Raw genomic sequence first — 15,170 nt, 5'->3', positions numbered from 1 at the left:
GTATTGGATCTCTATACTTATTAATGGTGTTAGATTTGCCATCTTCGAAGCTAAAAATCAAAGAACCAGAAATACTATTGGAGTTGCACTGCACACACCACCACGAAGTTTCTCTCTTCAATCGGGAAGCACAAACCTGGGCAATCTCCTCAGTTTTCCTTAATTTCTCCTCCCAGGTCACAGTCATTTCCTGGATTAGCTTCTCTGATTCTTCCAGCCGGTCTTTTAGCTCGGGAGATTTCATTGCCTGTAAGTAAATGTTTATTCCATGAAATGTTTGTACAATGCCCTGAAAAAAGAATCAGATCAATCCAGAAGGGCAAAAGTAACAATCTGCCTCCTCTCAGCTGTACGGCTCACTGAGGTCTCTGATCTACCTAAGACATAACTGTCACCAACGCTCAGCAACCCGACTAAGCGGGTCCCACAAACTCATCCAGTTATCCAAGGTGGGTTTGAAAGGAAGACTCAGTCTTTCCTTTTCCTCCAACCTACTGTTATTGTAAAGATCTCTAATTACGTTTAAGGAGATAGTTCAAGCTATCAAGGGGTTATTTTTTAAATCCCAATAGGACATATGCCTAGACTCATATACATAATTCATTCTAGTCTTTATTGATGACTTCAGGTATTTTATTCAACTACATATGGACTAAATTTGTACATGTTGCAAACTGGATGGTTTGCAACATGTACAAATTTAATACCTGGAACACAGAAACAAAATTTCAAAGAATTTTGATGAATTGTAAAATTATTTCTATAATAGTATAAATAGTATAAAATTCTACAGGCAAAAAAACAATCAAGATAATTGTTTTGACCATGTATTTTACTGATTAATCACCAGAAAATGGTTTATGACAAAGAAGAAGGCTATGGTCTCAGCCCCAGGAAAGAGTCCCACAGGGCTAAGAAACTGTGGGGGGAGAAATGTTAATTAAAGCAGGGATCCTGAATCTATTATTTTATTCCTCTTTTGACAAGAGGAGGAGCATTTGGTTGTAGGTTAGATTGTGTAGGTTTCATATTTAGCAATGAAATATAAATACCTATCGTGGAGATAGAGTACCAATAAACAGATGAGTATTTCTGCTATAAAATGTTTTCTACGAACAACTCACAAAACGGAAAAACTAGATTAAGGTGTGAAAGACTTCCTTAAGATTTCCATTCTGACCTCAACCAGTGAACAAATGAGAAAACAAAAATCTTCTTCCGATTAGTCTATACCCACTCTCCACCATTTTCTACACTAAAATTAAATTATATACACTTTGTTCCAAGCATCTCTCTTTCTCTCTCTTACTCTACTATGCCTCTTCTCACCTGTCAGCTGCCTATACTGTGGAAACATTCTCTCAATTCCCTTTATTCTCTCCTCCTATTGAAACCTTAAACACCTGTAAAAACTTTCTAAATTTCAACTGACAATCTGTCTTCCTTTATCCATTACCCATCTCAAATTTCTCTTCCTATAGGAAATTCACAAATTCTGGGTGAAGTACTCATCACTCATGGCTAAGGGGTAGAAAATTCAAGTTCTAGCTTTACTAGATTTTCCTAGACCCATAACGCATCACTCGGCCGTGCCTTCTACCTCTGCTTTGGTTAGCTGCTCTCGGAGTTTTTCCACTTCTTCCCGGAGATCCCGGATAATTCGTGCATTAGGATCCTCATTCACCACAGCATGGTTCACGATGTTCTTGGCGCGATCTGCATACCGCAGAGTTGAAAGGGTTTCGTCATAGTTATCAGCTGCCGGACTCACAGTTGCTACCATGGCTGTCTTGCTGTTACCCCCAAGACTGTCCTAGAGGAGAAGAGAAATTGGGAGGCACTTTAAAGTTAGAAGAAAGCATTATATGAGAAAGCTGAAGTCGGAAATGGTAAGATAAACTCCCAAGATCAAAGGTATATTTAAAGACAAAGTCAGGACTAAAATACAGGAATGCTGATTACCAGTCCCATGCTCTTTCTTTTCTCCCAAGCTACTTTTCTGCAAAAAAGAAATTTTGGTTTTTGAGAAAGGACAGGGAAATACAGTGAAGTCTACATTTATTTTAGTTTAATAAAAATTAATTCTAAGTTAATTTGTCCTCTATTAACACACAACATGATATAAGTTAGCAGACTAATCAGAATAAAAGAGGATGATTTCTCTAATGCTTACAAAATCTCCCTTGGAGGAATTGAATGACTGTGCTATTATTTGCTATTTGATCAAAGAGTGATTACTTACAGTCTACTCCATAAGCCAGGTATTTGGAATCTCTGAGAAGCCTAAATAATGGCTCAGAAAGTGTTGCTATAAGCTATCAAGCACCTTGTAAATTTTTTAAAAACATAATTGTACCATAAAAAGATGCAATTCCAGTCTTATAAAACAAAAGCTACACTGAAGGTACTTCATATTATTCCCTCTGATAGCACTACAAAAACTACTAAAACTGGCTTCATGTTTTACACAACCATTTCTACAGTCTAGACAAGGGTGCTGAAAAAAACTCATCTTCATTATACTAAAACTGGCAAGAAATGAACTTTAGAACAAGCTCTAGCAAATTCAAAAAAACTACTTTTGCTTAAGAATATTAAAAATAACTAGACATAACTTGGAATTATAAAACTAGATTGCAAGTCCAGTCCACCCCAACCTAGTGCACCATACCACAGCTGTGGCAGGCAGCCTCTAAGACGGTGCCCAACGATGCCCACCTGGCAGTCCTGCCCCTGTATCACCCCCGTCCCTTGAATGTGGGCGGGACTTGTTGATTTGCCTCTAAGGAATAGAATATAGCAGATATGATACCATGTCCCTTCTGAAATTAGATTATAAAAAGATTGTAGCTTCTGTCATGGGCACTTTCTCTCATTCTGGGGATAACTGCTGCCATGAGGTGAGGTGGCCCTTTGAAGGGACCACAGGGGTGAGTTTGGGAACAGGTCTTCTGAAGCCTGCCAATAACCAGTTAGGTGAGCAGATGTGACCCCGGTCAAGCCTTGCAATGACTGTGGCCCCAGATGACACTTTGATTGCAGTCACATTGAGACATGGCAGACAGAACTACTCAGTTAGGCCTGACCCACAACCCTGACCCATAAAAACTGAGAGATAATAAATGATTGTTGCATCCAGCTGTTATGATTTATGGGCAATCCAGTATATACCAATAGATAACTACTAATGCACTAATATACCATACTAGAGTGAGAGGAATTACCCAAAAGAACAGATTAAGTACCCTCTGTCAGTAACAGAATATCACTGAATTTTAGATTCTGAAGATTGGAGAGAATATTCAAACAAGCCACTAATGAGGAATTCATTAGATCACACGAAAGTCAACACAACCTTTGGGCAGCATTAATCAATATAAAATTCTTACTTTTGAAGATATAAAGTTTTCCCAATATCAATATATTGAAAATTTGTTTGAGCAATCTGTGATTTACACACTCTTTGTGTATAGACTTTACTTAGTCCTCAGTCTTTTGCGAATTTTGGATTCTTTATAGCCTATTTTACTGATAAAAAAAGACCCAGAACCTAGTCCAGTTGTGTTCTGCCTTCAACCCCATGATTTCCGCTCCTCAATAGCCACCCACGATAACACAGTAACGAAATAACACCTGGCAATTCAGAGTTCAGACCTGAGGAATAAGTGTCCTGACACCTTCTCAAATTATTTTGTCCTAGTGCCAGAAACAAAATAGTTCCATAAGTATTCCCAACAGTGATATAATCACAGACGATATGTCCGCTTATTCATCCATTACTGAAAATTTGGTTTTCCACAGAAAACACAACTAAGATAATATATCTTTGAAGAAAATACACGTTAATGGATGGAAAGAAATATAAATAATCTGGACTTTAGGAAGCAAAGTGATTTCTGTGAAGCTGTTTCACTCTTCACTTCTAGACGCTGATCTCACATTGTTGGTGACCAGCTTTGGCAACTTCCAGAAAAATGTCAAGAAGGATCCCATACACATTAATGAAATTCCAATGTCATATATAAAGATCAGAGGAATTACATCTCAGATTGCAATTCAGTTCACTAACAAACACCGTGGCTGAGCGCTGCCCTTCAAGATTCGCTGCATTCTATTAGCCCACAGGAACAGCAAATGCTACTGGGCAAAAGGGGATATGTGACAATAAGTACCAAAGGAGAAAAGCATGCACATTGTGCTTCAATTTGTGCTGAGAAAAGGAAACCTGGCAAACAAAAAATACTTGACATTTTAAAAGCCCTTGTGCATGAGCAACAACAATACGCTTATATGCAAAAATGACCTCAGGCCATTAGCAAAAAGGAAATGGCAACAAAAGACCTGGCATTCATTCAAGGAGAAAGTATAAAGCTTCTTGTTACTTTTTAATTGTTTAATTAGGCAAATCAGTTGAGCTTTGTTTCTAATGTAGCAACTGCCAATTAAATGGGCATAGGGAAGAAATTTAATTTTGGAAATCAGAATTTCTTAAAACTGAAAGAACTCTTTGAAGCCATTTAATCAAATTATTTCATTTTACAGATGAGCAATTGAGACCCAGAAAGACTGACGGACTTACCAGAGGTCATAATGCTAGCTCAGAGCAGAGCTGAAATTATTCATTCGTTCAATACTTCACGAAGTTTATCATCTAGAGGGCACGGGCGATGCTGGTGAGCAAATACTATATAAGAACTAAAGAAGGGATAAATACAATAGAGTCTGGGAAAACAGACAAAGAGCAGAAAGCCCAGTCTTGAAAGGTTAGGAAAGACTCCCAGAGAAAGTGACATTTGAGACCTTAACGTGAATTATCATCGCCCAGGTAAAGGGGACGGGGAGGAACGTAGGAGAGAAATTGAAGAGAAGAGGAAGAATGTTCCAAACAAAGTAAGAGCAAGTCACTTAGCCAGAAGTCACTTAACTAGAACTGATAATATCAAGAGCAAAAGATGAACAATGAGAAGTAGAAAGGGAACAGATTACCCGGGGCCTAGTAAATCACAAGTTATTAATGAATTTGGACTTTATCATAAGGGCTTCTGGAAGGTTACTGAAGAGATTAAAATTTAAGAAGAGTACTGATTCAGAAAGCTATTGCAACCCGACTGTAAAGAATGGAATGGACTAAGAAAGCCTGAGGGAGAGGTTTCCATCATCCAGGCAAGAGATGAAAGTCGTCTTCATTAGGCAAATGGCAATGAGAATGAGAAAAAGTAGATGATTTTGAGAGGATCATTATTGGAGCATTCATTATCAGAAATTATGTGATGTTAAGAGACCCATATTTAGAAGGTTACACAGAGAAGCAAAGATCATCCTAATACAAAATGGTCCCCTACTGACCACTGACCAAGTGAGTAACCATTCAGCCCTCAGAGAGAAGAGTGCTCACATCGATGCCTCACCAAGAATATCAAAGTTTCTCCAACTCTCAGATGTTATAAATATCAAGAGCACAACATAATTATAATGCAAATACAAAGCAAAAAAACTTTTTAAAATATTGCAAAGTTTATAAAAAATGAGCAATTTTATGAGTTCAATGAAAGTTATGTTGGAAAATATCAGAATTATATCAAGTCGAAAAAGGATCAGTGAGAGTTAGACTAAGAACTAAAGTAGGAAAAACTAAGAGAAATAAAAGCCACTTCAAAGGAGAATGATTTGCCTATATTTGGATTCAGAGAGGCCTTTGGGAAAACTGTTTAAACCCTGAAATACGTTTTGCAAAAATGCCCTACTTATAATCTTGCTGCAAAAGTCAAACATGATAAAGAATGCCATGTGTTTTTTTTTAATGACAAAAGTCAAAGAAAGTATTCATTTTTTTAGCCTAAGAATTAATACTTAGAAATAATTGTAAAATTATAACCTATTTTTACTAAACGGAAGATAAAGTGAGCTTTTTAAAGAAGTGCTTAGTTTTGTTCTTCAAGTTCAAATATTTTCAAGTGTCTATCAATGTTTGGTAAGTCAAGTCCTTCTCCTTCTAATGAAAAGTAACCTTTGATAAGAGCGCAGCCTAGGCAAAAGAAGATGGCAGTGAAGCCACCCTGGATTCCAATCTTGTTTCTGCCTCCATTGCCTCATCTGTAAATGAGAAACACCACCATTCACCTTCCGAGGAGTAAATGAGATGATGTATGTGAAGCACTTAGCATGGTACCAGATTTTCCTAAAACAAATTCTCCTAGCCATCAGCCTACGAATGGCTACTGAATAATTACTTAGGCCATCTTAACTATGTCAATTAAGTTAACAAAAGATATATCCTATTGTTGATTTAAACAGACTAAAGTAGCAACACTGAAACAACAGGACAATGAGTGTTCAGTTTTTTAAATCCAGGGAATAATCATGAATGATCGGGAAATGTTTCTGTGGAAAGTTTGAGAAAGAAATAAGTGTCTTGTTGAGATTTCTTCTGAAAATTAAACAAATGAGATTTCAAGGTTATTAACACAGAAGTACAATTGTTTCCTTAGTAGAGAAATGGTTTATAATATAAATGGTTTATAATATCTCTTTAATTCAAGAGTTATTAGAAGTAGTTTTAATTATCAAATTTTATTTATCTTCTTGTTTTAAATTTCAATTTTACTGCATTTTGGCCAAAGGAACTAATCTACCTGATTTTCTAATGTGGCAAAGTGTACTTAATAAAGCATATTCAAATGTTGTGAAGAGTTTTAGAAAGCGAAGTGAAATACTAGTAACCCTTTGAGAGGGTGTAGGAACTAGAAGAAAATCCTACTCCCTTTATCCAGTTCTCGAAACATGTCATGGACCAAGTCAAAGTTGTGTCCTCTACTATACTACTTGGAGACCTGTGTTTAACTCACCTTTATATTCTCAACCCCTAGTACAGTGAGTAACAGGTGTTCAATACATTCTTGACCAATGAGAAAAAAAGGACTCATAAAATTACTTCTCCATTTTAAAGAAATAAAAAAAAAAAAAAGAGTAGAAAAATATTTTGTTATGGTTGGAATTAAACTGTCACTAGATTTTATATCCTCTAACTCCCAGACCAATATCCAATTCACCAAGACTAGATAGAGGGAACTTGAAGACTGGAGGAAACCTGGGAACAGTCTTTCTTTCACCAGAACGCTTGTTACATGTCATTACTATCTCTCTCACGGAATCATTAACTCATGTTGTAATATTCTGTGTACATATCGTGTCTCCCTTAACTGGACTCTGAGCAATCAGAGGGCAAGGAGCGTCTTACATTTGTTCTCCCTGCAGCGCTTCGTACAGTTTTTTTTCTCTTTCTCATTTCCACTTCTTTCATTCACAACGATTCAACCAAGAAGTGATTGTGATCTACTCTGTATCCTTAACAGCTTTAAAAAGCTGAAAGCAAATTAAAATGATCATGAGTAGTCTTGAAGTTATACAGAAAAACAGGGTCCAAAATGTCAAACAAAAGGAGTCTGTGAGAAAGAGCGCAGCCCAGCTGAGTCTGTCAGACACTGAGAACTCGTTTTCTATGACTAACTCAGCTATCAAATTAGCACTGGGTCCATTTTTTCCCCAGAATCTCAGAGGCAATTGTGCAATTCGATGCGCCTAAAACTCCCACTGCTTCCAGGTTCTGGTCAGTCAAGAAGAAACCTATACTTAATCAATTAGAATTATGATTATCGAATAAGAGCCTAATGATTATCAATTTGAACACTGATGGAAGAAATGATAATTGGGAGGGATTAATATTCTACTCTTTATTCTTCTTGTTACCAACCACCAAGAATATGCCAGGAAGGGAAAAAATAACTTACTTTGAGCAGCCAAGTGAGAACTGAATCACGATAAGGAACAAATTTATTCTTGTTTTTGCCAGCACTCTGGTCTGCTAGGGCTGAGATAACCAGACCGAGGGTTGTGAGGGACCTGCATGGTGCAACAAACCGTAATAATCATAAAAAACTGAGTATATCAAATATCATGTCTTAGCACAAAGATGAGCATCAAGATGCCTTTGTACCTGCATGAGAATAGCACTGCTGTCAGCGTTCTGCAGCTGTTTAAAAACACATACGCTCTAAAGGCTGATATCCCTCTAATACTACCATAAGCAATAAAATTGCTTAGCTCAGTTATTTTTTTCACTTTTGTAAATAAAAATGTGACCTTTGAGTCAAGATAACGGCATAGCATCTGGATGGTGTTCTATGATCTCCAGTTGGTTACTGATGACTTGTTATCTCACTATGTATCCTTCTGGAAGCCATGAGAATAGAAAAGATTCCTGCCCACAAAAGCTGACAATTTAGCTTGAGGTAGAAAATATAACCATATGAATGATTTGGTGAACAAAACTTTCTGTGGAAAGTTTGAGGAAGAAACTTCGTAAAGCTCTAGCTTCTTGCAATAAATAAGCACCACAGGAGTCGTAAAGGGAAAGCCCGATGTGGCCAGTACCCATGTTGTTGTTTGTTCAGGGACACCCATGTCAAGATCAACAGCTAGACTCTGATAAACCAATGATCTTTGTCCTTTTCTATAGCTTTGACCAGTGGTTCTCAACTGGAGGTTCCTGTGTCCACCTGAGGGAGCAGCTGGCAATGCCTAGAGGTAATCTGGGTTGTCGCAACTGGGGTCTGGGAGAGAGGTGGTAGATACTACTGCCTCCTAGTGGGCAGGGGCCAAGGATGCCGCTAAGCATCCTGCAATACACAGGACCACGCCTGGAGACAAAGAATTACCAGGCCCCAAATCTCAATAAGGCTGCTCTTGAGAAACCTCTGCCTTGACCGAGTCTGTGCTCTTTAACCCCATCAGACATCTCACCAAATCATAAAATAGGCTCAAACCATAAAAAAATATATATCTGAAAAAATTCTAAATTATTTATTCATTACAGCCTTAATCAGTCGAGCATCTTATTCTTTTAAGAACCACAGAAGGTCCTCTATTTGGCTATTAAATCGATAAAGCAATAAAAGTAAGCTTCTGAGAAACGTACTTGTTGATGTTGCTCCCCTCCTTCAACCTGTCACCGGCAGCTCCAGTTTTTGTTGCTCGCTCGCTGCCAGCTAAATCGACCAAGCTCAGTTTGCCCACTTTCTCTCCAGATGTCTAGAAAGTAAATTGATAAATGCTAAAACGCGTTAAAGAATTCAAAAAGTGATACTGTCTCTACAGAATGCATTTAGTATCAAAATCCTTTATTAAAGAGTTATTTAATGTTATTTTAAAATGAGTTTGTGTTGCTATAAAACAGTATAAGAAAACTGTACAATCTAGTAGTAGATACAAAATTGTACAAACACCTCTACTAATCCAGAGTGAAAATTATCTCAGAAAAAAGGTGCCTCCCAATATGGGACATTTTGAAGGAAACTCAATAAAATTTTCATAGGGAAGTATACAAAATCACTTCTAAGATATAAATTTTAATATAATTTGAAACTATGCTTAAAATTTCAGGAATTTTTACCAATAATTCTAAGGAAAAATTATTTGCAATCTTACTGATGTAAAAAAATATTAATCTTTTATACAATATAATTCCTCAAAGACTCAATACTTTCTAAAATTTTTCATATTATTCATAAATTCCCCTATTTCATAATTCCAGTTATTAAATTTACATATTTTTCTAGTTAAGATATTACCTAGAGAGATATTTTCCTTTATCAGCAATGTTCTATATCAAATTACACATGTAACGTATTTTATACTTCAGCAGCTATATAAGAAATGTGGGAAACTAATGACAAAATCTATAGAATGAATCATTTTTTAAAACTTTCTTTTAAAATATACATTTATTTCTATAAATAAACATGTTGCTAACAAAAAGACATTCAGCTTCCCAGATCAAAAGTACATTTGGTTAAAAGTCTTCAGTATGTTTTTTGTTTTATGCAGAAAAGGAAATAAGAAACAAAGAACTTTTTGTTGTTGCACTAATCTTGCTGTGATGGTAAAAGAAGAAAAACATGCTTTCAGCAAATGAAAATCTTGCCAAAATATAACACTTTGCCAGGGTGATTATTTTAGCTTCTGGTATTTGAAAATTGATTCTCTAGGGGTAGGCATCAAAATAAAATATGCAAAAGTTTATATAAAGAGTTAGAAGCATACAACGGAGAATACTTTATTCAGCAAAGCTATCATTTTCGGGCAAAGGACAGATAAAGAGCTTCCCAGACAAAAATAAGCTAAAGGATCTCATCAACACCAAGCCAGTATTGCAGGAACTGTTGAAGAGACTTCTTTAAGAAGAAAAAACATGTATCAAAATCATGAATAAAGAATGGTAATAACTACATCTTCATCAACAAGTATGTCAAATGGAAAAGAGTTAAAATTAAGTGCTCCAACCAAAAGATAGGGAAGCTGGAATGAATAAGAAAACAAGACCCCTACATATGCTGCCTACGAGAGATTCACTTCAGATTAAAAGACACACACAGACTAAAAGGAAAGGGATGGAAGAAGATACTGCCTGTGGACCGAGAGGCTATTGTGCTGAATGAAGTCAGTAAGGTAGAGAAAGACAAATATCACATGATTTCATGTACATGTGGAATCTAAAAATCAAAATAAACAACAACAATAAAATGAAAACAAACTCATAGATACAGCAAATATTTTGAGGGCTACTAGACAGGAGGGAGGGTTGTGGGGGGGCAGTGAACAAGGGAAAAGGGATTAAGAAGTACAAATGAATAAATATGAAATAGTCATAGAGATATAAAGTATAGCATAAGGAAAATAGTCAAAATGTTGTAAAAAATATATAAGAGGGAAAAGGGGTACCTGATTTAGTGGAGTGACCACTTCGTGAGTTATATAGATCTCTAATCACTATGCTATATAATGAAAATTAATTTATTATTGTATGCCAACTATAATTGAAAAAAAAACCTCGTTGAAGTTATACAATATAAATATGAGAACTAACTGTCTATTATATGTCAATAAAGCTGGGGGAAAATTTTTTTTAATATTCCATTGTATGTATATATCACATTTTGTTTATCCATTTATACATTGATAGACATTTGGGTTGTTTCCACCTTTTGGTTATTTTCTTATGAATAAAGCTGCTATGAACAATTTTTTAAAAAGTTGGAAAGAAACATAAATGTATGAGTCAACAGAAAAGTTTTCAGTATGTAGAAGCATACACATCTTTGGCTCTGCTTACTCTTACAAGCTTCAAAACCAAATATTCAAAAAATTATTACATAAATCTAGCAATCTTATACTACTATTTCCCCAGTTCAATTTATTCCTTGTAATACTTAGTTGCTTAGCAGAAGATAATATTTCAAACGTATCTCCATGGAATCAGCTAGAGTATTAACATTAGTTTTTATCATTAGCCATCATAGTTCAAAAAGCAAAAAATGCTCTTTGGGGGAGACTTTGGACCATGAGCTTGCATAACTTCTGTTCCACCTTCCCTTAGTTGGAGAGGGTGGAGGGCTAAATCCTACATTTCTCAGGCTCCCTTGCAGGCCAGGGTTCAGGATGTGACTTAGGTTCTGTCGATCAGATATATTTGCTTAAGATTTAGAAAGCAGAAGTAAAGCGGAGGCTGTCCCTTTGCCCTTTTAGGGTTTTTCTGCCAGCAAGCAGGATAGTGGAAGGATGAGGTTTTCTGCAAGAGTGTCATAGCATACTCTCTCCAACTTCCAAGGTGCTAAGAGGCAGCTTCACCAACTCCTGTGTCCTGGATCACAGCTATGGGGTGTGCCTGGAACTTAGAGCTCACGGCATAATGGTAGCCTCAGAGGTAACAGCATCCTGGTCCATAAGATCTGTGTTGTTATGGGAGTGAGTACTAGAGATTCAGTCTAGAACTCGCTCCTCCTCAGGTATTCCAACAACTCTGTAATCACCCAAATCGCTTCCTTAAATTTCTTCTATTTACCTAGAGTGGCTTCTGTTTCGTGTCCTGTGTCCTAACTGATGCACACGTCTGACTGGGGCTTTAAGTCATCTAATACCTGAAGGGAATAAGATAAATCCTGACCCACTTAAAAAAAAAAAGTCATGCATCTGAATACCTACCCCAGACTTCACATCATACAAAGTATGCGTGAGGGTGATTTTGAAGACCGCATGCGATCGACTACTCTCCTCATTCATGTTGGTTGCAGCAACTGTACGAGATTTGTTACCCTCAGACATCAAAGACTCAATATCCTAAGTGAAAACAAGCCACAGACACACATTTCATTATATGTCTAATAAGTATTAAAACTCTGCTACACTACGAAAATATACTACAAATTTCACTATTTGGTCAACCATATTTGGTGTTTACACTTTTCGATGAACACTAAGCCCTACAGAGTACAATAGCCAATTCTGTCTATGAAAACTCAAATAAAATACATTATTTTATGTACGTGCAGAATAGAGTGGCAGCTCTGACTGAGAAAAGTTTAGAGGTTACATGTTGAGTCTCACAAGATGGACAAACATGTCATGCCAATCCTCATCTAATTTAGAAATTTTTAAAAATCAAGTTTCTTTAATTACAGAAGCAGTAGAAGTTAGCTGTTAAATCAAATTAGATTAAATGAATAAGCAACAAAAATAATTTGTAACCCCTTCAAGGAGGCAGAGAATTATATCACCACCTTGGAGTGTATCTTACCAGACCTGTTTATAAAAATAAAAACATCAACAGACTAATTTTCTGCACAGATTTACTACTTTGTTGCTATTATTGCTAAAATGGAGACAGCATGATGTGATATAGAAAGATCATGAGATCTTCACTTTTAAAAATGTTTTAAGCTCTAAAACAGTTACTTAACCAATCTGAATTTTAGTTTCATAAGTAACAATACAGAGCTACATAATCTACCTTACAAGGATTTTAATTAGGGACAAGAAAGATGATATGTGTGTCCACTAGTCTTTCCAGTAACGGAACCCAATCTTTAGCTGAGCACATTGCAGCAGAGCTGAGGGACATTTCCCAGATGCCCTTGCAGCCCAGTCTGGCCATATGACTAAATTTTAGTGAATGAGAGCTAAAGTATAATACAGGTCATTGGAATTCTCCTTAAAGGGTGTAGGCACACTATCACATCTTGGTTCTAAAAGCCATCTTTAACTATGAGAATAAGGGCATCACCATAGAGCTGGCAGGAATGTAGGTCTCTAATAGCATCTTAAGGGCTACCATACCAGACCTCTCACCATTCGTTCTTTCATTCATTCATTTATTCAAATATATATTGAAAGTACCTACTATGTGCCAAGTTTAAGATACTAAGGACACACAATGATCAAAACAGATAATAATTCATATTCCAAAGAACTTTTTTCTGTTACGTGAAGCCAAACATAATCCTGACACACACATATAAAAAAACTTTGAAAATCATAAGGTTCTATTTTGCTGTATAAATGAAAAAGAACAGTATTTAAGGAAAAATTCAACATGATCAATAAAGTTTCAAAGTAAAAACATTAACTGCAAAAAGAGATATAATATAAATAAGCTGCAGAATGGAAAAACAACAGCAAAAATTAAAAATCACAATTTTCTTGATCCACTCTAAATCCATTTTAGAGCTATGAAATCTGATAATTTTGAGGCTTAATGTAAAAGTTTATCCTATTTAGCCTACATTTATTCATTGGTCTCTAATCTGTTGTCTCATGCATGAACTCTGTATTGAGCCTTTTACATTTTTAAACAAACAAAATGTCTTTTTATATTTCCAGTCTCTGAGCTCTCAAAAATATCTTGATCTCTCAATGTTGAATAAATATGCTCTCGAAAGATCATTATTAAAACACCAACAATACCTAACATTTATATAAGTATTCTAGAGTTTTCAAAGACTTTTCGCATGCATTATTCCATCTGACCTCCTCCAGGAAGCCTTCCCAGATACCACTCTCCCCGGACACCTACATATCCATTTAAGTTAGATATCCCTCCTCCAGATAAACCCTGAATATGCATCTATCACTGCACTTATAACTACACGTTGTTTAATAATACTTTTTTTAACATCTGTAAGCATCTTGAGGAAATGGACCATTTTGTTCATTTTTTTAAAACCTCAGCACAACGTCTGGCATGTGATAGGTGTTCAAAAGATGTTTACTAAATGAAGTAACTACCATCATTCACGTTGATTAATGAACAAAGAAATGAATGAAACTACCTCATAAGATAGTCAAGATGATAAAACCAATTTCCATTTTAAAAATTAAGACAAATAGGCCTCATGAGATAGAGTCATACAGGAGTTGTACAAGAGAATTAAGTGTCACTAGATCAATAGTCTCTGACTCTTAATTCGATGTCCATTACAACACAGAGTGCCGCCCCACCCCCAACTCCCCAACATGCAAAGCCTGATGGAGTCACGCAAAGCAGAACTGTGAAGTATGAAAATGAAGAGAGCTAATTGAAGCCCAATGAGTGATTCTCTCAAATTAGAAACAGGCTCTGAATTCCACCTACTCAACTCGTATATTTTATTTCATTATTCAATTAAATCATAAGCAACTTTACTATTTTATATACTAGGGGGGAAAAAGCTGCCATTTATCATTTTTAGAGGCAATTGTAAGGCACATCATAATTTTAGAGCTCATAAAATATGAAAAAATGTGTCTCACAGAATAGGTATGCCTTGCAAATATGTACACCTTCTCTCAAAATTAAACTATCCTGACAGCCATATACAGCTTTTTAAGTAAACATTTTTGTAAAAATGACTCTTTTAAGTGATACTGTAATTTTTCTTAATTAAAAAAAATCATCACGAATTAAACAAAAAGCCCTGCTGTACTGAATTTAGTTAGGTTACATAAATGATGTTGTTACCTTATAGCTTGTGACAGCCAGTTTAGAAAGTCCATCGACATAGGGTCCCAACACATTGTGCTCTCTGACTTTTAATGTTTGACGGCTTCTGTTCATTAAAAACAAAGAAACAATTTTTAAATATCTTGTTTTTCAAAGGACTAAACTGTACTCCATAAAATACATACTGAATGCAACAAAGATTCCAAATAACTAAACCAACCGACTTGATCCCAGAAGAATTTAAACCAAAATTTAAAATCCTGACTGGTAACAAAAACTTCATAATGTGGTAAAATATCACATCACTCAAAAGGGTACACTGTGGGATGTCTATTTACTACCGCAAAGAATGCAGAGTCAA

General features: G+C 35.9%; 1 protein-coding gene across 5 annotated transcripts in view; it reads right to left on the bottom strand.

Moving 5' to 3' along the window:
- The window catches only part of KIF13B (kinesin family member 13B), a 168,480-nt gene that overhangs the window by 92,526 nt on the left and 60,784 nt on the right, over positions 1–15,170 (bottom strand). For all 5 annotated transcript variants that reach the window (XM_015585075.2, XM_015585078.2, XM_015585077.2 and 2 more), the window contains exons 7-12: positions 14,828–14,915; positions 12,037–12,171; positions 8,975–9,087; positions 7,788–7,899; positions 1,601–1,813; positions 137–247 (exon numbers count right to left, since the gene is read on the bottom strand). In XM_015585075.2, coding sequence (XP_015440561.1) covers positions 137–247; positions 1,601–1,813; positions 7,788–7,899; positions 8,975–9,087; positions 12,037–12,171; positions 14,828–14,915 — 772 coding nt within the window. The remainder of the gene's footprint in view (positions 1–136; positions 248–1,600; positions 1,814–7,787; positions 7,900–8,974; positions 9,088–12,036; positions 12,172–14,827; positions 14,916–15,170) is intronic.

The sequence above is a fragment of the Pteropus alecto genome, unplaced genomic scaffold (genome assembly GCF_000325575.1).
Source record: "Pteropus alecto unplaced genomic scaffold, ASM32557v1 scaffold50, whole genome shotgun sequence".
In the NCBI taxonomy this organism is placed as follows: Eukaryota; Metazoa; Chordata; class Mammalia; order Chiroptera; family Pteropodidae; genus Pteropus; species Pteropus alecto.
The sequence above is the reverse complement of the archived record's forward strand: the minus strand, read 5'-3'. Positions and strand labels throughout refer to the sequence as shown.